This window comes from Kryptolebias marmoratus, linkage group LG20, assembly GCF_001649575.2.
Source record: "Kryptolebias marmoratus isolate JLee-2015 linkage group LG20, ASM164957v2, whole genome shotgun sequence".
NCBI lineage: Eukaryota > Metazoa > Chordata > Actinopteri > Cyprinodontiformes > Rivulidae > Kryptolebias > Kryptolebias marmoratus.
In genome coordinates this window covers 23,108,975-23,132,217 of record NC_051449.1, presented here as the reverse complement: position 1 = coordinate 23,132,217, position 23,243 = coordinate 23,108,975, and the positions used below count along the sequence as shown (strand labels likewise).

General features: G+C 39.9%; 3 protein-coding genes across 8 annotated transcripts in view; 1 reads left to right on the top strand and 2 right to left on the bottom strand.

Annotated features, from left to right (window-relative positions):
- ano8a (anoctamin 8a) overlaps nucleotides 1–15,467 on the top strand; it is a 49,248-nt gene extending 33,781 nt beyond the window's left edge. For all 3 annotated transcript variants that reach the window (XM_017431373.3, XM_017431372.3, XM_037981979.1), the window contains 8 exons: nucleotides 3,709–3,764; nucleotides 3,860–3,934; nucleotides 4,912–5,406; nucleotides 6,707–6,874; nucleotides 6,974–7,165; nucleotides 7,270–7,401; nucleotides 10,105–10,215; nucleotides 12,613–15,467. In XM_017431373.3, coding sequence (XP_017286862.1) covers nucleotides 3,709–3,764; nucleotides 3,860–3,934; nucleotides 4,912–5,406; nucleotides 6,707–6,874; nucleotides 6,974–7,165; nucleotides 7,270–7,401; nucleotides 10,105–10,215; nucleotides 12,613–13,269 — 1,886 coding nt within the window. In that variant the 3' untranslated portion in view covers nucleotides 13,270–15,467. The remainder of the gene's footprint in view (nucleotides 1–3,708; nucleotides 3,765–3,859; nucleotides 3,935–4,911; nucleotides 5,407–6,706; nucleotides 6,875–6,973; nucleotides 7,166–7,269; nucleotides 7,402–10,104; nucleotides 10,216–12,612) is intronic.
- A 1,333-nt stretch (nucleotides 15,468–16,800) lies between these two features.
- On the bottom strand, nucleotides 16,801–21,144 carry LOC108244835 (DET1- and DDB1-associated protein 1-like). Of its 4 annotated transcripts, none has more exons than XM_017431342.3 (5): nucleotides 20,872–21,144; nucleotides 19,258–19,323; nucleotides 19,087–19,138; nucleotides 18,531–18,592; nucleotides 16,801–18,387 (listed from the first exon to the last, which is right to left on the bottom strand). In XM_017431342.3, the coding sequence occupies exons 1-5, from the start codon at nucleotides 20,878–20,880 to the stop codon at nucleotides 18,280–18,282; spliced, it is 297 nt and encodes a 98-aa protein (XP_017286831.1). In that variant the 5' UTR covers nucleotides 20,881–21,144; the 3' UTR covers nucleotides 16,801–18,279. The 4 variants fall into 4 exon arrangements, with proteins under 4 accessions (XP_017286831.1, XP_037837908.1, XP_017286829.1 ...); XM_037981980.1 differs by having other exon boundaries at nucleotides 16,801–18,384; XM_017431340.3 differs by having other exon boundaries at nucleotides 16,802–18,387; nucleotides 19,243–19,323.
- A 1,146-nt stretch (nucleotides 21,145–22,290) lies between these two features.
- Nucleotides 22,291–23,243, bottom strand: part of mrpl34 (mitochondrial ribosomal protein L34) — a 4,385-nt gene continuing 3,432 nt past the window's right edge. The window contains exon 2 of the mRNA XM_017431347.3: nucleotides 22,291–22,853. Within this exon, the coding sequence (XP_017286836.1) occupies nucleotides 22,577–22,853 (277 nt within the window). The 3' untranslated portion in view covers nucleotides 22,291–22,576. The remainder of the gene's footprint in view (nucleotides 22,854–23,243) is intronic.

The following is a 23,243-nucleotide window of genomic DNA, read 5'->3' as shown; positions in this document are numbered from 1 at the left end:
GCAGCAACCCCACTGGACGACGGCGTGACACCTTGGCTTGGGCACACTGGGGGCAGGCGGAGATGAACTCACGAACGTCCTTCGTCAGGGACTTCCACCAGAACTGGGATCTGATAACTGCCAGGGTCTTACTGATACCTGGGTGACAAAAGAGTTTCGAGCTGTGACAAAATGTGAGTACCTTACTTCTCAGTTCGTGGGGTACAAACATGCGATCCGGGGGGCAAGAGGACGGAGGGGGATGAGTTAGTTGGGCTTGACGAAGTTCCAGTTCCAGCTGAGTAACTGAAAGTCGGACCATGTGGGGCAGAATAAACTCCTCAGACCCGGTTCTGTCTTCTTCCATACTCCCCTCGTGAACACGGGACAGGGCATCTGCCTTGATGTTTTTCTCCCCAGGCCTGTAGGTAAGATGAAAGGAGAAACAAGAAAAAAACAGTGCCCACCTGGCCTGACGGGAATTGAGCCTCTTAGCTGTCTTTAAATACTCCAGATTCTTATGGTCCGTCCAGATCACAAAAGGCTCCTTGGCTCCCTCCAGCCAGTGTCTCCACTCCTCCAGAGCCAACTTGATGGCCAACAGCTCTCTTTCGCCCACATTATAGTTCTGCTCAGCACCGGACAACCTCTTGGAAAAATACGCACAAAGATGAAGTCGGTTATCGTTTCCCAATTGGCTCAAAATAGCTCCTACACCTGTATTTGAGGCGTCCACCTCTACAATGAACTGTTTTTCACAGTCGGGGGAATGAAGGATGGGTGCTTTAACAAATAAATCCTTCAATCTGTCAAAGGCCAACTGGGCTTCATGATTCCAGAGAAACTGAGTCTTGAGGGATGTGAGTAAGTGAAGTGGTGCGGCTACCTGACTGAAGTTTTTGATGAATTTCCGATAGAAATTTGCAAAACAGAGGAAGCGTTGAAGTCCTCTCCTGTCCTTAGGAGTAGGCCATTCGTGGATGGCGGCCACCTTGGATCGATCCATGGACATCTGATTGGGAGAGATGTTAAACCCCAAAAAAGACGTGGATGCTTGGTGAAACTCACACTTTTCAGCTTTGACGTAGAGCTTGTTTTGTAGGAGCCTGAGAAGAACTCTCCTGACATGATCCCTGTGGGAGACAAGGTCTTGTGAAAAAATTAATATATCGTCTAGGTAAACGAACACAAACTGGTTGATCATATCTCGAAGTAGATCATTAACCATAGACTGAAAAACTGCGGGAGCGTTAGTAAGTCCAAAAGGCATTACGAGATATTCGTAGTGACCAGAGGGCGTGTTGAAAGCAGTTTTCCATTCATCCCCCTCCCTGATGTGAATAAGGTGGTAAGTGTTGCGTAGGTCCAGCTTAGTGAAAACTTTGGCTCCCTGAATGAGGTTGAATGCAGAAGACATTAATGGCAATGGGTATTTATTTTTAATGGTGACGTTGTTAAGACCCCAATAATCAATGCAGGGCCTGAGGGAACCATCCTTTTTGCTCACGAAGAAGAACCCAGCTCCTGCAGGTGACACCGAGGGCCTTATGATGCCTGCCTGTAAACTCTCCTCGATGTACTTGGTCATGGCAAGCTGTTCAGGTCAAGACAGAGAGAAGAGCCTACCACGAGGAGGCACTGAGCCTGGCAAGAGATCAATGGGGCAATCGTAAGGTCTATGGGGAGGTAATGAGGTGGCTTTGACTTTATTAAACACCTCCTTGAGGTCATGATACTCAGGGGGTACCTTGGTGATATCAGGGTAAACTTTAGGACTGGGGTCGGCTGGCACGGCCGGAGTAACAGCTTCCAGCAGGCAGGTGGAAGAGCAATTATCGGCCCAGCCAGTAATCTCTCGCTTGACCCATTCGATGTGTGGGTTGTGTTTACTTAACCATGTGGCTCCCAGGATTACTGGAAGGTCCGGAGAGTGGATGACAAAAAACTTCAGACACTCATGATGATTGCCAGCGATAGACAGACAGACGGGTTGGGTCTCGAAATTCTCCTGGCTAAGAACATGTCCATCCAGAGCGGTAATCTTATGGTCGTGGCTGGAAGGAACAATCTCGATGCCCAGAGACTTAGCAAAAGCTCGGTCGATGAACTCAGTATCAGCACCTGAATCGATAAAGGCCTGCGTGGAAAACTTTCGGTCATGAGCTGTTATCTCGGCGGGAAGGACCAACATAGAGGAGACCCTACATTTCTTAACAGGACTCAAAACATGATATTACTAAACCAAGGCACAAATAATCTAGCTAACAGTGAATATGATAACTAATTGTACAGTAACTAAGCTAAGTGTACAGGAAGGCTAAATAATCTAAAACATGACAAAGCTAAAATTAAAACTAACGGTACCGAACTATCTAAAAGTACCCCAGGCCCGCTATACAGCCGAAGTAAAACCAGACATATCTAAGCATGAGCTAAGACAGTCAAAAGTAGTAGCTAAACTAAACAGATCTAAGCATGACTAAATGTACAGAACTAAACTAAGTGTACAGGAAGCTAAAGCTAAACTAAACAGTACCAAATTTCTAAATGGTACTAGTGGGCCACTAAAACAGCCGATGTAGTAATTACTAAGATAGAGAGGGGGTGGCTGAGAGAGAGATGCGACAGCAGAGTATGAGTATGAGAATGTGCATGTTTGTGTCCATACAGTAGGGGGCGGTGTGATCCATTTGTGTGTGTGTGTGTTTGCAGAAAAGTCCATGAATCACGTTCACAGATGTTCATAGGCAAGAGGGCAATGAGCTTCTGTTGACATAAATTCTAGGGAGAATTGATAAGACTTTTGTATTTGCCATCCATCTTTTTCTTCTTATGTTTATAGTGTTGAGTCTGCTCCATATCTTCATTCCTGATTCTGGTATAGTTTTGTGGCATCATTACAGCGTCACATACAGTTCTGCTATAGTTACTACAACGTTTGGTTCATTTTCTCTATTGAATGTTTTCATTTCCGTGTGGATGAAAACATTTCTAGAAATGGTGCTGAGTTATGAGGAGTTTTTAGAAATAAGAAAGGAAAAAGGTGGTTTTGAAAGAAAAAACAATTCCTGTGTGGACAGGTCCTAATAAAAGTAAAAAAGGATGGTCTTTGTCTTACTGTTAGAGCTTTCTGGACAGTTTAAAGCAGAAACACAAAAATATGTACATTGTGTGAGTAACACTCATGCTATAGTTTCCTGTGTTTTATTTTTCTGTACCATTTGCAGTCTTATTACTTCTTCATACTTTGTGCTATTTTTGCCATTCATATGTCAAAATATTCAGCTCATTAAGGAGATAAGTGTAATGACTTTTTGTTTTTTGTAATTTCAATACTTTTCAAAATATTTGACTTTATATACGAATATTTTCCCCATTGGAAAAACTGTGATGTCAGTTCATTTAAAAACAACCCTTTTTAAAATCTGCTTCTGTTTCATTTTTTTGTCTCCTTATGCTACTTGTAGATTTTAGTTACTGTTCTGTGACTTTTAGTTTTCATCAACTGTTCTGCTACAAAAGCATTTAGCTAGCCTTTTAGTTTTAGGTTACTCTTTTAACTTTTAGCTTGTGTTTTCATCCTTTCAGCTGGTGCTTTGTTTCATTTAACCATAACAACTCAATTTCAGCTTCTTCAGCATTCACACTGTATTTACAGAAACTGTGATATCTCCAGTTTGTAGTTGAGCTAGAAAACCGACCCCTATTTGTCTTTCTTTCTTCATCTAGAGAACTACAGGCTTCAGAGTGCCTATGAAAACAATCTCATCATCAAAATGGTTTTTGTAAGTCATAACTGTTTTGTTTTGGAGGTAAATACAGACATTTTATTACATTCTTTTTTTTTACGTTTCTGTAATGTTTTCTGGATGTTTTACAGTTTGAATTCATCAATTCTTACCTCAGCCTTTTCTACATTGGCTTCTACCTCAAAGACATGGAGCGACTGAAAGAGGTGAGGGGAGCAGGAACTGGTTTGTATTTTATCCCAACATACTTCCTATTTTACAAACACAAATAAAACAAATTGTAATGATTTTCAAATCATTATCACTCTTTATTCAATTGAAATTAAAGACAGCATGCTGCAATTTGAATTATAGAGAATCATTTTTTTCTTGAAAGATTGATGGTCATTTTGAAATTTGCTCCAACTTCACATTTTAAGGAGATTGTGATAGGGCAATGAGAGACAAGAAAATATCTGATACCATTAAAATAATGAAAAGAGCTGGCAGCAACTTAGGAACATAACTGGAAAAAAGTTACTCTAAAGAAACATGCTTCTCCCAGAGAAAGATGGATCTTGGGAAACAATCTTCTCTTTTCCTCAGTAATCCTGAGTCGAGTGACTCAACATCATCAACCTGGAAAACCTTATAAGAGTTGGTCAGGTACTCTCAGTGCTAAGAAAAGGAGATTCATAGTTTTCCTTATTGCCTCCTTTACCAAAAGTGACAAGTAATAACTTTATTACTCAGAACAGGAGAATAATCAACATTAGCTCCATAGGTTTGACAAAAATAACCTCTATATTGTTACAAAAGTTGGAAAAAAATATAACACAGAAATGATCAAAGTCCAGACTCCGGTCTTGATCTGGAAAGAACAACAAATTGATCCAGATCCAGGCCACATAGTATATTGCATTAAAATGACACCGTTGGTACAATGCTATGAAGAGTGGTGTGGTTAGGGATCTCCCTAAGTGTGTGATGACCAGATTGACTTTTAATTAATTCAAGATAAATGGGTTGTTGTCTTCAAACTGGTACTCTAGGTCTTTCAAGACCATTTGAGGTTGTAAATGTCAGTTGATATCTTTATAAATATCTAAATCACATTCAAATACTCTTGGACTTGTGCTTGTACCCTTCCTTTCTGAGCTGTTTCCTATTTGGATGTTTACAGAAGTTTCTCTTGTCTTCACAGATGCTGGCTACTTTACTGATTTTCCGTCAGTTCCTGCAGAACATCAAAGAAGTCCTTCAGCCCTATCTGTATGAGCAAAACAAGCTGGGTGTCTTCACCCCTAAAGTGTTGTGGGAGCTTCTTCAAGCCATCATGCTCAAATATGGTCGCCTGGCTCTGGGAAAGGCCCAAGCCTCCATATCCTACTCATTTTTGGGTCCCAGAGTAATTTCAGGCAGTCATATTGCAAACTTTAACCAGGAGCCAAAGAGAAAAGGTGATCTGAAAGCTGGTTTTAGGCTCACAGAGGAGGAGTGGGACATGACTGACAGCGCCATGAAGCAACGGAAGGTCAGCTTCACAGAGAAGGTGGACTATCAGGATGTGAGGATGGAGGCACATGCAGAGGAGGAAAGTTTTCTAGAGGACAGTCCAACAATGGTGGAGGAGGGAATGGATCCATCCAGTATTTTTGACAGTTGTGATGAGGACAGCGACTGTGAATCCGTGGCTCAGGTATGTGGCCAGCTTCTTACCGTTGTTATCATTTGCCTCAGAGCGGTTCATATTTGCCCCTTTCACACGGACCCTAACGGTCCCGGCTCCACTCTACTTGGCTTGCTTTGCGAGCGTTTACATCTGCATTTTTTCGCACTCGGTCCCTGCTTCTTTGGTCCCTGCTTCGGAGTCGGGCCAGCCGGGGTGGCCCTGCTTCGTGGGCGGCGCAAGCTTAGCTCCTGTTCACTCATTGGTCGTGGGTGTGACCAGATGCTAGCATAAAGAGCGAAGGTAGGAATATAAACAGCGTTGGCTTACCCTGCAACGTTTATGCTGTCTGTCCCCCAGCTGAAGGCGCTGTAAAGCCTGAAATCTCCGTCAGATAACAGCTGTCCCACTCCGTGCAACAATCGCGGCATCCAGAGCATTTCTTCCACTGCGCCTCTCTTCCTGCGTCTCAGGAAAATCCCGATAAGTTTAAAAAACAGCAACAACACAGGGCCAACATTGTCCATAGCGCTTTCGTTGTTTACACAACTTGCGCTAAGTTTCGGTAGCGCACCCCCCCATACAAAAACTTGGTCTCTCTGTAAAAGGTAACACTCTAAATGTTTTACCTCAGAAGTCAAAATTATTACTAACTATAACTAGTATGTAGTTAGTCCTTAGTGGATATTATTGTCTCTGGAGAGACCATAGATTGAACCACTAGGGCAAAAGAGGTGTCAATCAAAAACAATGGGCCTACACAGCCATTTTGACTCCATGGTATTTAAATTGGAACCCCCTACTGTGATCTATGAGGCTCCATATTCAAATCTAAGTCAATACGGCCACCAGTTAAGGGGTTAACTGATGGAGTTAAAACTGTTTGTCTGCTAGCAAAATATCTTATGAACCACTGGACAAATTGTAATGCAACTTTCAGATAGTAATTGTTGGATGCGAATCTACAACTCAATAACTTTTAGAGTAAATCCAACTCAAAATGGCCACCACAGCTAATTGACATTAGCTAACACAAAAATGGGTGTAACTAAGTCAGTTTAACAGATATTGAGCTAAAATTTGTGGTGGTAAACTCTGGTAGTAAACTCTGGCATAAAAGGTGGTGACCTATCAAGGATTGCCAGGTCTTTAATGTTTTCATCCTTTAAGCTTTGTGATTATTATTTGCATTGCAAAAAAAAAATCCATCTTGCTAAATGTGTGAAAAGGCTTTTATTTGTTTAAATTGTCCACCCAATACACTAACATTAGGATTAAATATGTCTTAGCTGTTTCCACAAATAGAAATGTACTCTAATATTTCCTTCAGGACAACACCAGTGTGTCCTCTCCAAAGGAATCTAATCCTGTCTGTCAGAAGAGAAAGAATGTTGGTGAGGGGAAAGATGACAAGAAATCGTGGATTGATCCACCAGAGGAACCCAAAACAGTCACTCTGACCCAGGCTGAGATTGAGAGCTGTATGCAGACATATGAGGTAGGACCCATCATGTAAAACTAAATGTATTTCCATCACCTCTACCCATAGTAAGCTGTTTCTATGCAAATTTGGAACAAAAATATTTGATCTCCACAGGGAACAATTCAGGACTACCAGGAGATGTTCATTCAGTTTGGCTACGTGGTGCTCTTTTCTTCTGCCTTCCCACTGGCGGCCATGTGTGCGCTTATCAACAACATCATTGAGATCCGAAGTGATGCCCTGAAACTCTGTACCAGCCTTCAGAGACCCTTTGGTCAGAGGGTGGAGAACATCGGCCAGTGGCAGGTCAGTGTGTTTTGTGTTGGGTAAATGTCAGAAAAGCCCTTCAGGTGACCCTCTGTACAGCCAGTAAATGCATCTGTCTCTCCCTGTGTTTCTCTCAACACCAGACTGCAATGGAGGCTATGGGCTTGATAGCCATTATAGTTAACTGTTACCTGATTGGTCAGTGTGGACAGCTTCAGCGTCTGTTTCCCTGGCTGAGTCCTGAGATGACAATCATCTCCATTGTCTTACTTGAGGTATGCACCGCAAAGTAGGGGTTAGAATTTTAAGATACCTCTTGATTCAATTCGATTGTGATTCAGAACGCTGTGATGCAATTATACATCGATTTTCAATGCATTTTGATTATCTTGAAACTATCTTGAAAATGTTCTGCCTAATGAAGAGAGCATAGTAACACAGGTCAAAAATCCTGTTAATCATGGACTGCTGACTAATGCCCCTTTTCCACTGGCTCTACTACAGAAGCCCCGCTCTACTCGGCCTGGCTTAGCTTGGCTCTCTAAAAAAATGCATCGCGTTTCCACCGGACTGTTTGGTCAGTAGCAGAGGAACGCCTCCTTGTGTGACGCGGGGGATTGGGGGGGAAGGCAGTGGGGGCGCAAGTTTTGGCGTGAGTTCCGAAACTTGGATCCGTTTGTGGAAACAACGGAAACGCTATGGACAACGTTGGCCCCGTGTTGTTGCTGTTTTTTAAACTTATGGGTATTCCCCCCAAAAAACAACAAAAGAACAAAAAATAAAGAAAAAGAAAAAAAAATCAACTGGGCACACATCATTTAACCAGACATAAACACATATTCCACTGAAGTTTATTTCACACTTCAGGTTGCATCAGAACAAACTACAAACCATCTTTATAGTGAAACACTTTTGTGTAGCTGTTTTTTTTTAGTTCTATACTGTAGAAGAGTATTCTTTGCTGTCAGTCTTATATTTCTTTTTTTTTATTAGTAACAATATTCAACTTTGCTATCATCAATACATTTTAAAAAAGCCTCTGTGCAAAACGGGGTTAAAAACCTGTCCGTTATGCTTAGTCAGGCAGTGGGTTTTTTTTTCACTCCATTTCATTCCCACCCCCCTTGCCGGTGAAAACGCGCGCAAAGAAAGCAGAGTAGAGTGGAGCCAAGACCTTTTAGAGCCGGTGGAAAAGGGGCACAACAGTTAGTTGTAATCAATAACAAACAAACTAGTAATAAAAATACTAACTTAACATTGACAATGTGAAAGAAAAGTTAACACAGTTAGCACCCTGTCACTGGAAATTTATACACAAATCAAACACTTCAAGGCCAAAACTAGTCGTGTTACTTCAATGAATACTTAAAAGACATACAATCCCTATTCCAAAAAGCTGTGACTTTGTGTATTTATTTGGTAAAAAATAAGGCAATTTTGAATTTGATGGCAGCATTACATCTCAAAAGAGTGGGACAGGTGCAACAAAAGACCAGATGTGAACACCATTCAGAAACGCTGTCATTTTCTTGGAATAGGCTCATTTAAAATGGACTGAGGCAAAGTGGAAAAATGTTCTGTGGTCGACAAATTGAAATTTGAATTTCTTTTTGGAAAACATAGACACATGTCCTTCATACTAAAATGAAGAGGAACCATCCAGTGTTTTATCTGCATACGGTTCAAAAGCCTGCCTCTCTGTTGATATGGAGGTGCATTAATGTCTATGGCATGGGCAGCTTACACAACTGGAAAGGCACCATCAATACATAAACAGGTTTTAGAAGAATATCTGCTCTTATTCAGCGTAGAAGACCCTGACAGGTAGAATCCTCCATCAGACCAGAATGGGACAACATTCCCTCTAAAACCTCCAGCTGCTCTCCTCTGTTCCTGGATGTTTACAGACTGATGTTAGAAGAAGAGGGGAGGCTTCACAGAGGGAAACATGGACCTGTCCCCACTTTTTTTAAATGTGTTGCTGCCATCAAATTCAAAATGACCTTATTTAAATAAATAAAAATATACTCTTTCTTAGATTTAACATTTGATACATTTACTATGTTCTATTGTGAGTAAAATATAAGTTTATCAGGTTTACAAATCCTAGTGTTTTTATTTACATTTTACACAATGTCCCAACTATTTTGAATCTGGCAATGTTAATTATTCAGGGTTCAGTGAAGAAAAGATGGGAAAAAAAGTGAAAACACAACTTTACTGCAACATGTTTTAACCATCAACATAAATAACGATGGAGGAAGTGGCTCCTTTGTAACAAAAGTCCCGTCTACACACCCTCCCAACTCACTAACAGGCTGGCACACTGTAATAATCACCTTTTTAAACGTAAAAAAATTACAAATTTGAACATACAACACCAATATAAGAGCTACTTAAATCAACAAAAAAACAACAGCTGAAAAAATAAGAAGTATATTTTTAGTTCTTAATCAGGAAAATGTCCCATTCTTTTATGTGGAGGGCCGGGCCTTAAAGATTGTACTGCAACCAGCTGCTAGGGAGCGCTCATCTTTCGTGGCTTCAACTTTCAGCTTCCGGTCTTGTCTCTAGTTATAGTATATCTTGATGTTTTCACCTACAGAAAACTACGATAACTCTACTAGGACAAACAGCACCTTAGTGCTCAGCAACTACTCTGTTGACTCTCTCAACATAAAGAAAATGCTTTTTTCACATGTGAAAATCGATTCAGAATCTTTTATGCTCGCAAAGCGATACATCTTCCCACCCTTACAGCGAAGATTCTTCTTTTCAAAATCCAAATTTGTCTATGAAGAAATTTGTGCTCAGGAATCTGTTTTGGTCTAAGTTCATTAAAAGAGTTTGTGATGTATGTATGATTTATAACTCCATCTGTATCTGTTCAAAGAATAATAGAGTTTGAAAGGAGAATATAATTATTCTTTGATGTAAGTGTGTTGAGTTTGTCCCTTTGTGGTCTTGGTGGTTTCCAGCACTTTGCAATCCTCCTAAAGTACATCATCCATGTTGCCATTCCTGATATCCCTGGCTGGGTAGCAGACGAGATGGCCAAACTAGAGTACCGACGAAGGGAAGCTTTCAAGGTATATCTGCATCATATTTTGCAAGACCTTCTTCCAGCATACGGCTTACTCTTGGCTGCAGTGTGTGTATTACTTCTGCATATTTGTGTCCCTTGGTCTTTTGGTGTGAATCAAAGAGAAAGTTCAGTCAGTTTGAATTGGGATTCTGTGGAAAAGTTAGAAATAATTAATAATTTACCTGTTGTTAATAGCTTCTTGAAACTGCCTTATTTTTAAAGAAAGAGTTTAAGTCTGACAATCTGGCAAATGCTACATTATAAACCTTAACAATACCATAAGTTTCACATTATGCACATATTTACATGGAAGGGGAATTTTAAAGACTGCAGTTGCTTTAAGATTGCAAAAATTCACATTACAAATGGACCCACTGCCAAAGCAAATTGCAAAACAGCTCTAAAACTTCAAAATTAAAACAACTTTAATTTTTTACATTTCATAGCAGTTAATTCAAGTGCTGTTGATCATTAATGGCCTCAATTTTGCATTATATGGCAGACATATTATGAAATTTCTGACCTCAGGCTGCAGTTCTCCAGATGATTGCACTTGCAAATAACCGTAGAAGTCTATGCAAATAACTGTGCATTGTGAAATCAACAGCAGTGTAAAGGTCTATAAAATATGCTGTATCAGAACGCCAACAAGCCATTTTTGGACAACTGTTATTCTTAACATCAGGAAACTCTGTCTTCAGCTGAACAGATGATTCGCCCTTTCACTTGATGGGAACGTCCTGGAATTCCCTCGCTATGGCAACATTAAAGTAACTTTGGAGCTGAGACTTATTGTTGTGGTTACAACTGAGCCAATATAAGTTTTCTCCATACAGAAATAGGGACAGCGGCTCAAAAGAACTTCATACATGCCTGAGTCATGACCTGAACATGAGCTTTTCCAACCTGCTAAGGCTGACACATCCTGAAAGAACTACTTTGGACAGACACATGCATTAACTGCCCAGAGGAGGAGGTCCGACCGAGCCTTGCCTTCGAGGAGCAGTAATCAGAGTGTCCCACAAACTCGCCACTCCTCACTGATGTTAACCAAACTACAGCTGTTCTAAGAGGAACAATGTTCTCTCTTTCACAGCTTCATCAGATCTGCTCAGATCATCCAGTTCATTGAGGCTATGGTGGTGACATGTCTGTAAAGACTCTGAATTTAGGCTGTTTTGTTTTATTTGATTTGATGTTGCCTTGTTTGCAGACAGAGTTAGTCCTGTCAGACTGTCCAAATTGAAGCCATTCAAAGAGCTATCTACAACAGGTCAGATATTAAATGTTGATGACTTTTACGCAGAACCCCCACATCAAATTGGCTGAACTATCCCTTTAACCTAAAACCCTCTGTCGTTAAACCCCATTATTGTCACAGTTGTCTGTACAAAGTGTATGGTTTGGTTCTGTGGTTTGCATGTTTTATCACATCAACAACAGTGGATGATAACACAATTATACACAGCTGCTGTGTGAAATAAATAAAAACAAAATGTAATGATTTACAAATGGTAACTTTTCTTTTTAAATATTACCCTTTTTGAATAATAAACTACCAATACATTTCAAAATTGTAGATAGAATGAATAATCCATGTAGAAAAGTTGCATTGATGAAGCTTGAAGTGTTGAGTGCTTGTCATGCCGAGTTTTAGACTAAAATCATTTTATGACGAGGAATGATGGAGTTATGGCCATTTTAGTCAAACCTTGTTAAAGACATGCACACTCTCCTGCAATAATAACCCTCAGAGTATGTGTTGAGGACGACTCTCAGCTACTACCACGTAAGATTTTAGCTCAGTATCTGAAAAACTGGCTGATTAATAGCCTTTTGAAAGTTGGATTGACTCCCAAAGCTAATCTGTTGTAGATGTACTTCCAATGATTACTTTCTGAAAGCTTTAATAAAATCCATCCTTTGGTTCATGGGAAGTTTTGCTAAAAAGTAGAGTTGAATCCAACAGTTAATGCCAGAGTTTAGGCAAAGATGTTGATGTGTAGTGCTTGGAGTGTGCGTTGTAAATTCATCTCAGCTGCTACGACATCAGATTTTAGCACAATAACTGTAAAAAATACCATTTTTGTGTTTTATAAGATCAGTTGGTTGTGGCAGCCATCTTGAATGGTGTTGACTCCAAAAGTTAATTAGTTAATGACTACTTTCTCAAAGTTTTATTAAATCCATCCAGTGGTTCATGAGATATTTTGCTAACAGACAAACACTTGAACACACTGATACACTGACACGGGTAAAAACTATTTGCCTTTCAGTGGCAGGCAATAAGGAACCATTTCTGTTTTTCTGTTTTACATAACAGTAAAAAGTACATTTTTGAATCCTTTTTTCTGTCTTTGTATCCTCTTTATGTTGACTTTTCTGTAACTTGGTGTTTCAGAAGCATGAGCTGCAGGCCCAGCAGCACTTCCAGCAGCAGCTCAGACGCCGGCGCGAAGAAGAGGAGCTTCACCGTCAGGCCGAGCTGCAGGCCGAGGCCCGCCAGGAGAGCGACTGTCACAAGACCGACACCCAGCACCAGCACCATCACGACAAAACACAGGGCGCCAAGCCCGGGGACAAGCCCAAGAGACCTAGCTCTCTGCTGGGGAACAACAACGTGATGAAGCTGAAGCAGATCATTCCTCTCCAGGGGAAGTTCTCCTCCAGTTCCTCACGCTCCCCAGCCCAGTCCCCAACCGGAGGCGAAGCAAAGCTCCCTGGGTTTCTGAAGTTCCTAAAGTCACCCGAAGTGAAAAAAGAGTCGGCAGTGGCATCTGGAGTCACATCTAACGCCACAGTGACATCTTCAGCTCCCCCTGGTGGACAGGAGAGGTCTCAATCCCCAAACAGGTCCTTTAGTCCAGGGAGGCTGTTTGGTTTTAGCAAGTCTGAGGGTACGGTGGTGTGTGCTAACGGCGTGCAGCAGCCAGCACAGGCTGCTAACAGTCAACCCAACAGGGCTGAGTTAAACACCACCCCAGAGGAACTACCCTCCAACGAGTCCGACAAGGGAGAATCAAGACTACAGACTGACGTAGAAAACTCAAAGTCTTAATGATGCAAAGGTCTAACATTCCTTGAATGAATGCATATCGCTCGCCGCCTTTCATGCCAGAGTTTTAAACGAAGATCATCTCATGATGAGAAGAGTTACAGGTGTTTAGGTCAAACCTTGTGAATAAGGTGATAAGTGATCTCATGTGATAATGGGAGATCTTTTTGTGCTCATATAAATATAGCCATTAATGTGTAGGCTAATGTTTATTCACTTTGGTGGCCACCTTAAATCGGATTGATTCCAAAACCTAATCAGTTGTAGATGTACATCCAGTGATTACTTTCTGTCCAGTGGTTCATAAGATATTTTGCTAACAGATAGACATGGTTGATGCCAATACTTAATGGCAAAGTTTTAAGCAAAAATATCACTTAATGAATAGTGCTTGAAGTATGTGTTGTGGATGACTCTCAGCTAATACCACATTACAGTTTTACTCAGTGTCCATATAACTGGCTGAGGTGCAGCAATATTTGTGTTTGTTAAGGTTGCGTAGTGGCGGTGGCCATCTTGAATTTAATTGAATCCAAACGATAATCAGTTGTAGATGTGCAACCAGGAATTCATTTCTGAAAGTTTTGTTCAGTGTGCAGTGAGATTATTTTGCTTATGATGGTACAAACAACACACCCAGACAAGGGCAAAAATACGACTGCCCTTTTGCCTTCGGCGGCGGGCGATAACAACCAATCATGTCGATGTAATGTAACTACAAATGGAGAAAAATGTACAAATGTAGAGGCACTGATGCACCTGCGGAGTAGAACGTGGTAACCACAGGGGTCACATGTAAGGTGAGTGAGTGTTTCACTGTCGATGCAGCTTCCTGCTCACCTCATGGGAACACTGTCCGGTAAGTGTAGCTCTTCGACTGGGCTTCAGTAACCTCTCCTTAGGGTTGTTGAACTGCATGGCAGCCTGGTTTTCAGCAGCACCAGAAGCAAAGCGTTAATGTGACAAATCTTTCCCTCAGAGTGCAAAAACAAGGTCGTCTGTTGGTCAAAGGAGCTAAACAGCAACTTCCTGTTTTCTGTTCTTCGTTCATTTCCTCCCCAGTACTGGGTGCATGTTGTCATGTGCATGCATTTGCCGGTTCTTTTCAGTCGCAAAGGACTTTCAAAGCCACTGGATTCTTCCACGGTCCATGCATGTTCTGGTAATTGAATTTTTTTTTTTTCCACAAAGCAAGATAGAAAAACATAAAACACAAGTGCTTCTTTAAATTTCATTTTAAATGACATAAAATTGATTTGAAACAGGAGCCATTCATGGTCGACAATGGATGAGTAGATTTCTAAAAATGATTGGATTTTCTTTTCATGTTTAGAATAATAAAACAATAAAATCAGTGGCAGACAGCAGCTAATTAATGAGCTGTTTCCTCACATTTTGACACGGAAATGTGCTTTAACAAAAATAAAATAAATCCATCAACCTCAAGGGAAAGTAGCCAGTTTAAAATCTGCTCAGAGATGCATTGATTCGGAGCTCATACTGCATTTACCAAAAAAAAAAGCTATTTTAAGCTGAACATCAAAATGTTCAGCTCGGTCAGGACATGCCCGTTATGACTTTTTGCTTTTGGTATCTTATACTTTTTTTAATATTTTCCTTTATTTACTTTTTTAAATTAAATGAATGGAGAACTCTATAAGTTCTTGTAAAATGTTGTGCTGTGATATCTGCTTCAGCACACTTGCTTCATTTTTCATTTTTACCGACTCTCTTGCTTGTTTTAGCTTTCAACTACTGGTTTTAGCTTTTAGCTGCTGTTTTTCCTTATTGAACTTTTATTCTGATCATTTTAGCTATTTTCATGTTAAGCTTCTTCAGCTAATTTCTGCCGTCATTCATCACTCAGCGTTTGTAGAAAACACAATTTATCTAATGTTTGTCTTTATTCTTCTAAAGGTGAAAAGAAAATCAGACAATTTAAAATACCCCTTTAGACCAAAAATGAAACAACCACTAATTTTTTGTTTTTCAACATTCCTTCCTGATAAAAAAGAAAAAATTCAATTACCAAAGTGACTTATTTCACAGACCTGCAGTAGGGTAGATATATTCACTGTGACCATGAAGAATATTCTATTTTTCCTAACTTTGTTTTTCTATGAATTATTTTACTACATAAATTAGTGAATGTAACTCTACTAAGCAAATAAATGTCACTCCATTCAGGAGCTGCTGCTGCACAGGATGAGTCTTTGTCGTTGTGGGGGGGATTGGGATCATTATCCTGTTGCACCATGACCCAGTTTGGTCCAAACTTCAGATAATCTCATATTTGACTCCAGAGTCCTTTGGTCTACAGGTTTATGGTTGAATCAAAGACTGCAAGGAGCCCAAACCATCAGCCCTCCACCACCTTGCTGACACATTCTATGAGGTGTTTCTAAGATACACTGGGTTTGGTTTTCTCCACACTTGGTGATGTGCATTATGGGTAAACATCTATTCTTTGCTCCCATGTCTCCAGAGGACATTTTTCCAGCAGTCGTGTGGTTCATTCAGATGAATCCTGCTGACGTGTTCTTCAAGAGAGGAGAGGTTTTCTCCTGCAGCTCTTCACAACAAGCCACACTTATTAAGTCTGTGTCATGAGGTTCAACCTTTGACCCTCTGAAGCTTTTACAGTCTGAGATGAGTGCTTACTTTTTGTTTTCCTGTTTCTCTGAGCACTGACCTCAGGTACTACCACACCAAATTTAGTGCAATATCTGTAAGACTTGGTTATTTTTGTTCGCCCTCATTTAGCTGGAGCTGCCATTTTGAAATGTGCTGAATGCAATACTTAATAGGTTGTAGACAACTTACTTTATTAGTATACAACTAATAACTACTGAGTTTCATTTAAACCTGTCCAGTGGTTCATGAGATATTTTGCTAACAGACAAACAGAGTTAAAACTACTAGTTAAGGCTAAAGTTTTAAGCAAAGATGTAGCATAATGTAGTGTTTAGGGTACGGTTACGGATGACTCACAGCTACTACTACACCAAATTTAAGGTCAATATATGAAATTGACCAATTAGTCATTTTTGTATTATCTAGCAATAATTAGGTGTGTCGGCCATCTTGAGTTGACTCCAAATGTTGATTAGTTGTAGGTGTATATACTGTGATTACTTTCTGAGTTTCATTAAAATCTGTTTGGTGGTTCACGAAATATTTTGCTAACAGACAAACACGACTGACTCCAGCAAGTCATGCCAACGTTTAAGGTTTCGTGCGACTATGTGGTAGGGGTGATGCTCACCTACTACCACTCACATTTTAGCTTAATTTCTGTCAAATTAGCCGAATTATGTCCATTTATGTTTGCTAAGGTTGATTAGATGTGGCGGCCATCTTGAATTGCCAGCTTTAATCAGTTGTAGATGTACATCCACTGATTACTTTGAGAGTTTCATAAAAAAAAAAAAAATTGCCCAGTGTTTCACGAGTTATTTTGCTAACGCTACAAATAAACATACACCCTTGACCTTGGACAGCTGCAGTAAATGAACAAACATAAATAAACATGACAGAATCTTTTGGAAGATATATTTTTCTGAAGGTGCAGAAATTTATTTTTTAAAACATGCAATTTTTAAAAGTTTTGTCACAACATAACAGAAGATTTTGCTAAACAAAGTGAAAATACAAAATGGCTGACTTGTGACAGTGTAAACCCAACGTACACACTATATAAACATAAAGGTTGTCAAACCAAAACAGAAGAGCTTGATCCAACAAGCAGGAAACTGTCTATTTAGCCCTGATGTCAAAAGCCTGTTAGAAAGCGTTTCTCCTCCATATAAATATTAACCTATTAAAACCAGTGTGAATGGAACACATACAGCAAGTAGCTTATATGCCAGTATAAAGAAAGTTTACCTTTAAACAAATATTTCCTTAAATTTTATTTCTTAAAAATAGTAAACTTGCCACTACAAAAAAACAAGCCCTGCCTCAAAATATTAAACTAATCTGTTAGAAAACCACAAAATCTGAAAGTTAAACTGTACAAAGCAGTTTGCGCCCCTGATGTGAATATTTGCATAAATCCAGATCGCAGATGCCTTCAGGCTCCAATATTGTTGAAGAGCAGACGGTTCATAGGAGTGTAGCCAACCTCTCAGGACGTGGACGCAAGAAAAAATGCAACCCCAGGGTGATCAGACAGATGGTAGAGAAAGTCATGGAAACGTCCCGAACCAGTCAAGGTATGTCACTTTCTGCTCACACCATACATCAGATTTTAAAATCATGATGGGCTCAACTACTGACAGAAAAACAAAAAAGGTCAGTCACCAAAATGCATGTTGACAAGAACCACAGTTTCTGGGACCTATGAGACAAATTGTATTGGCCGGTTACATCGGCTGTGTGTTGTTTTTAGGAGCGATCCATCCATCTCTCTCTCAATAATGTGTAATACACTCACTTCAATTTAAGACAATATATGCTTCCTCTTCATTAAAAATAAAGCATTACCATGACCATTTGTGTCTTTTTGTGCATCAAGGCTCAAAAAGTTTTTCAACCATTAACTCAAAACAAAGTATTTTTTTTAAATAATACCAGCTTTTTAATTTTCTTGTCAATAATAATAAAGTAATAAGACAAAAGATGAGCTAAATGGAATTTTAAAGTACTTCTGTCAATACTTAATCCCAAACCAAATCCATTCCTGATGAAGAAAAGAGCAACAAAAGATGGCATGGTACAAATCCAACAGAGCCGTTCTTAAACCTCAGACATGCTGCATTCTTAGATCAATACTTTCTGAAAATGTAGGAACGAAAGCTTTAACACGAAAGGACTGAGGACCGAGGAGGTAGCTGTAGGGTATTTCAGGACTGCAGTCTTGGTAGTAAAAGCTGCTTCAGTTCAGAGTGAAATCAGTAGCCAACAGTCATGGTCCCGTTTTGTGTGCTTCAACACCACGGCCCGGGTTTGTAAGCATATCCTTTCCATCTCTGTGTGGTCATTTTCTTTGTTAGGGTCCAACAGAAAAGTGATTTATGTATCCTCGTTCAGCTCCTGGCTGTCGGTTCGAGCCATTTTCCGAGGAGGAGCCGTGGTTTCCCCCTCCGCTTGCTCCTGTTCGCGTTTTTTTGCTGAATTCTGCTAAATTAAATAAAAGAAAATAAGAAGAAAAGCAGAAAGTTGTTGAACACCTACCCAGAATACATCTGCTGTTACCATCTTCCATCAAAGGCTGTTTCAATAGTTCCTGCTTTTCTCCGCCATTACAGTGGTTAAACATTTACCTTTTTATCCCACTGTTGATGCAGATACCGCAACAGGATGTTTGTCTTCTCTGTCACAATAACTGAAGGGAACAAACAACAACGTCACTGACTGGATTAAGACAAACAGCAACTAAAGTCCTGACATTCCCTGAAGGAATGCATATCACCCGCTGCCTTTTTTGAAAGACTTTTAAACTAAAATCATCCTATGTTAAAAAAAATGATGGAGTTGTAGCCATTTTGGTCAAACCTTGAAAACAATGTTATGTGCTACTCAAGAGTATGTGTGTAAACGACTCTCAGCTGCTATGGCATCAAATTTTAGCTCCGTGTCTATAAAACTATAGCCATTGTTGAGCTAATGTTGATTAGCTGTAGTAGCCATCTTCAGTAATCATCTAGACTAATCAGTTGTCGATGTACATCCAATGGTTTAAGTTATTTTACTATCAAACAGACAGACAGAGACACACACAGGCAGTAACATCAGAAAAAGTTGATAAAAAGGAGCACAGATGGAATGAGGTGTTCCCATAAGAACATGTGGATCATGGTGGTTGTGGGAAACACTTACTCTGTTCTGATGGATATTCTCGTGTTGGAAGATAAACTGACGGTCTGCGATTCTAAAAGAAACAACCCCGAGTTCAACAACATGATAAACCATCCTGGGTTTAGTAGAGCACACAAACACTTTGTCATTGTTTCACTGATAGAGAAGAACACTTACTGATGCTTTACATACAGAGTCTGAGTGGAACCTGCTGAAGTTGCTTCTGTTGTAGACAGGTAGTCCCTTCAGGAAGTCTCCCTGTGTGAAAAACAACAACAATAAATCCCAACTCTTTACATTAATATAAACAACTACTTCTCTTTTGAACTGTTTAAGCCACATGTGTCAAACTCCGTTCCTCAGAGGCTGCTTTCCTGCACGTTTTAGATGTGTTCTTGCTTTAAAACACCTGGTTTTAATGAATGACTCGTGCACATGCTTTTGGAGAACTTGATGATTTTGTGAGGAAGTAATTAAACCATTTGAATCAGGTGTGTTGGAGCAGAAAACCCTAAAACTTCCAGGACAGCGGTCCTTGATGCCTGGAGTTTGACACCCCTGGTTTAAGTGTTTTAACGCGTTATAACCTGAGAACAGCTGAAATCTTAGTTCAAACCACTGAATTTGGGATTTTCCTACCTGGCAGGGAACATCTCCTAAAGAAAATCTATTTTCTTGGCTAATGGGTTGGAATAATGGAAAATTATCCATTGATCATAAGAAGAAAAGCACACAGAATTCAATCTGTCATCTAGTTGTTTACTTCCTAGTTGAGAAATAGCCATGGAATAATTTTGAACTTTTGCTTCAACAATAGCTGTTTTCTTAAGTTCCCAAAAAAGTTTTCAACAACCTAATAAACATATTATGTGTTTATTAACCATACAAGAACATTTAAAGTAAAAAGAAATCTACCAATTTGTTTTGTCAGCACATACTTATTTTTGCAGCTGCCAAATCATTTTGTGCAGCAACAAACTCAGTAAATAAAGGTTTATTACTGAGTCAGCATTCCCACAACTGTTCTCCTGTTTCTGGGTTCTTCAGTACGTTCTTTGCAATCAAACTACTTCCTACACTGTGCTATTTTAATCATTCACAAATCAAAACCATGTGTTCAGTTAGGAATAGTGTGCTATAACTTTAACTATTCTTAACTTTTCAAATGATTTAATTTTGTTTACTACAAATTTCTACATAAAAACATCATTCAAATTACTCAATTTCTTTAAAATACATTGCTCTCTGAGTATTTTTGTTCTCTTATGCTCCTTTTAGCTTTTAGCTACTGTGTAGCTGATCTTAGCTTTTAGCTACAGTTTTGCTAAATTCATCCTTAACAACAGTTGTGCTGGTTTAACCTTCTGTCCTGTCAGCTCGCAGCATTAACACAGTTATTTAATAAAAAATAATTAATGGTTATTTTTCCTCTAACAGCTGGAAAAGCTAACACATTCCGATCACTTGCTGAAAGTTTCATGACAATATCTGTAATTAGGTCAAAACGGTAGAACCAATAACAACTTTTCATATTGTTCAGTGGTAATTCAAGAGAATAATTATTCCTTATTTCTAAATTTCACAATTGTTTACCTATTTTTTAACCAAGCTACGTCATGGTATCATTGAAAAGTTCTTTTAAAGCTCTTTCATTTCACATATTTTGTTTTATCATAAACTTCCCTCGAAACAAACCTTGTTAACACACAACACGAACTATTCGCTTGCCCGTAAGCAATCCAGGTATCGCTTTTCGGGAGACGCATACATTTAAAAGTAAAAAGAAGGAACCAGCTGTAAACCGACCTTCTCCATTTCGGTCCAACTTTACGTTCGTCTGCCCACTAGCTTAGCACAAAACCTGCGGTTTTTCTCGTAGCCAGGACACCGGTTTGTTCACCAGTTCGATCGTTTCTTAAGGCCGCTGTGAAGCAGAAACTGCGTCTGACACAACAGCAACGCGGCTTTTTAAAAGTTGCAAAACTACCACGAAGAAAACCAAACAGAAACTAACGGAACGTGACTGCATAGATAACTTGCTCCCAGTTCACAACTCCATCTTTGTTGTTAATCAGCCATATGGGGGGAGGGGCAACACCTCATTGGCTCAACCGCACAAGAACTAGTCAAAGCCGAGCGCTGATTGGCTAGATTTTGTTTACGCAACTGCCCCTGCTCACACCAGGGAGCTGCCGCTTGCGGTTGTAAACAAACCATTAGAGCTGTCCCACTTCCATAGTAACAGAGATAAATCTTTTGCAATCACTCTGCTTATCACCTGGAAGTTACCATTTAATCTTTCTGTTGCCATCTTTTCCTTTAGTCCTCTTACTTGTTTTAATGTCAGTGTCATATTTCAGTCAAATCAAAAGGTTGGTTGAAAAACTGTCAAGCCTAAATTGTTGTTTAAACACAAATCCTTCAGTAATCTAATTACCATATATAATATCAATCAAATGAATAACCCTTGACCCTGATATTATGAAATGCTACGCTCAGAGTATATGTTGTGGATGACTCTCAGCTAAATCCTAGCCCGCAGGGGTAGGCAACCCTGGTCCTGGAGAGCCACCATCCTGCATGTTTTACTTGTTTCTCTGCTCCAACACACCTGATTTGAATCAATGGGTGATTAGCAGGCTTCTGTAGAACATAAGGAGGTAATTTAGCCACTAAATCAGGTATGTTGGAGCAGGGAAACAAGTAAAATATGCAGGATAGTGGCCCTTGAGGACCAGGGTTGCCCACCCCTGGAATGTTAAGCAGCCATCTCAAATCAGATTGACTCCAAAACTTAATCCGTTGCAGATGTACATTTATTGATTACTTTCTGGGAGTGTCATTAAAATTGTCCAGTGGTTCATACGATATTTTGCTAAAACAAACAGGGTTGACCTCACCAGTTAATGCTAAGTTTTAGACAAAGATCTCATGCAGTAGTATTTGTTGTGAATGACTACCAGATCTTTATAGTTAGTGATTAAGTTGAATGTAAAAATTATTCAGTTAATGTTGTACATCTAATGATTACTTTCAAATTGTATTGAAATGTGTCCACTGGTTCAGGAGATAATTTGGTAACACTGTTTGGTGGTGGGTGATAATACATATAAAACTATTACAAACAATAAGTAGGAGAGAGCTTTGAGAGCAGCAGAGAACTAGATCTAGATTATAAATCTAATAAATGATGCTGCAGAAATGAGTCTGCATTTCACAACAAACTGAACTGAGAAAATCATTTTATTAGACAGTTTGTTTTTGAACAAAATGCTTTCACAGATAAAAGAAATATTGCATTATTCTGACCATAACATTATGGGGGGTTAAACTATCAGGCCTTTCTTAGGAAAGTTCACTTAATTCACATCTCATTACTGTAAGAGCGTAAAACCCCCAAACCACATTCAGTATCAACCAAAGCACAAGCTCTTTGTGGCAACCTGAGCACCTCCTGCAGTTTGAAACCAGTCTGCTCCTCAAACATCTTTCAGAAAGTCCATCAGAGCCCTCAGTGTGAGAGTGATTTCCGTCCCTTCAACATGCGCCTCAGAAGCACCTCGACACCGCCTCGCGTGCTGAGCCTCTTGATCCAGCCGTGGGTCCTTTTCCGCTTGATGTTCTTTGGCTGATACTCTGTGCCTCTTTTACGGGTCCGGACCTGCTGGTACTGCCCGGGGGGCTGCTGGAACACACCGCAGCCCTCTGCCTGTGAAGCCAGTGGTCCTGGAAGTCTGGAGATCGGAGGTCTCACAGTTGTGCTGGAGACAAACCAGCTGCTGAAAGACCTAAGATAAAAACATGGTATCACTGTGAGCCCCACCGGAGAGATGCTGTTCAAGGACAACAAATTATATTTAACTAATGAAACATTCTTCTCCAAACTAATTACAATATTACTGTGGTCAAGTTTATCATACTGTCATTAATTTATCATTGAGGAGTCTTAGATGTTTGTGTGTAAATATATATATATATATATATATATATATATATCCATCCATCCATCCATTCATTCTCTTCCGCTTATCCGGGGTCGGGTCGCAGGGGTAGCAGCCTAAGCAGGGAGACCCAGACTTCCCTCTCCCCAGCCACTTGGGCCAGCTCCTCCGGGGGAATCCCAAGGTGTTCCCAGGCCACCCGAGAAACATAGTCCCTCCAGCGTGTCCTGGGTCTTC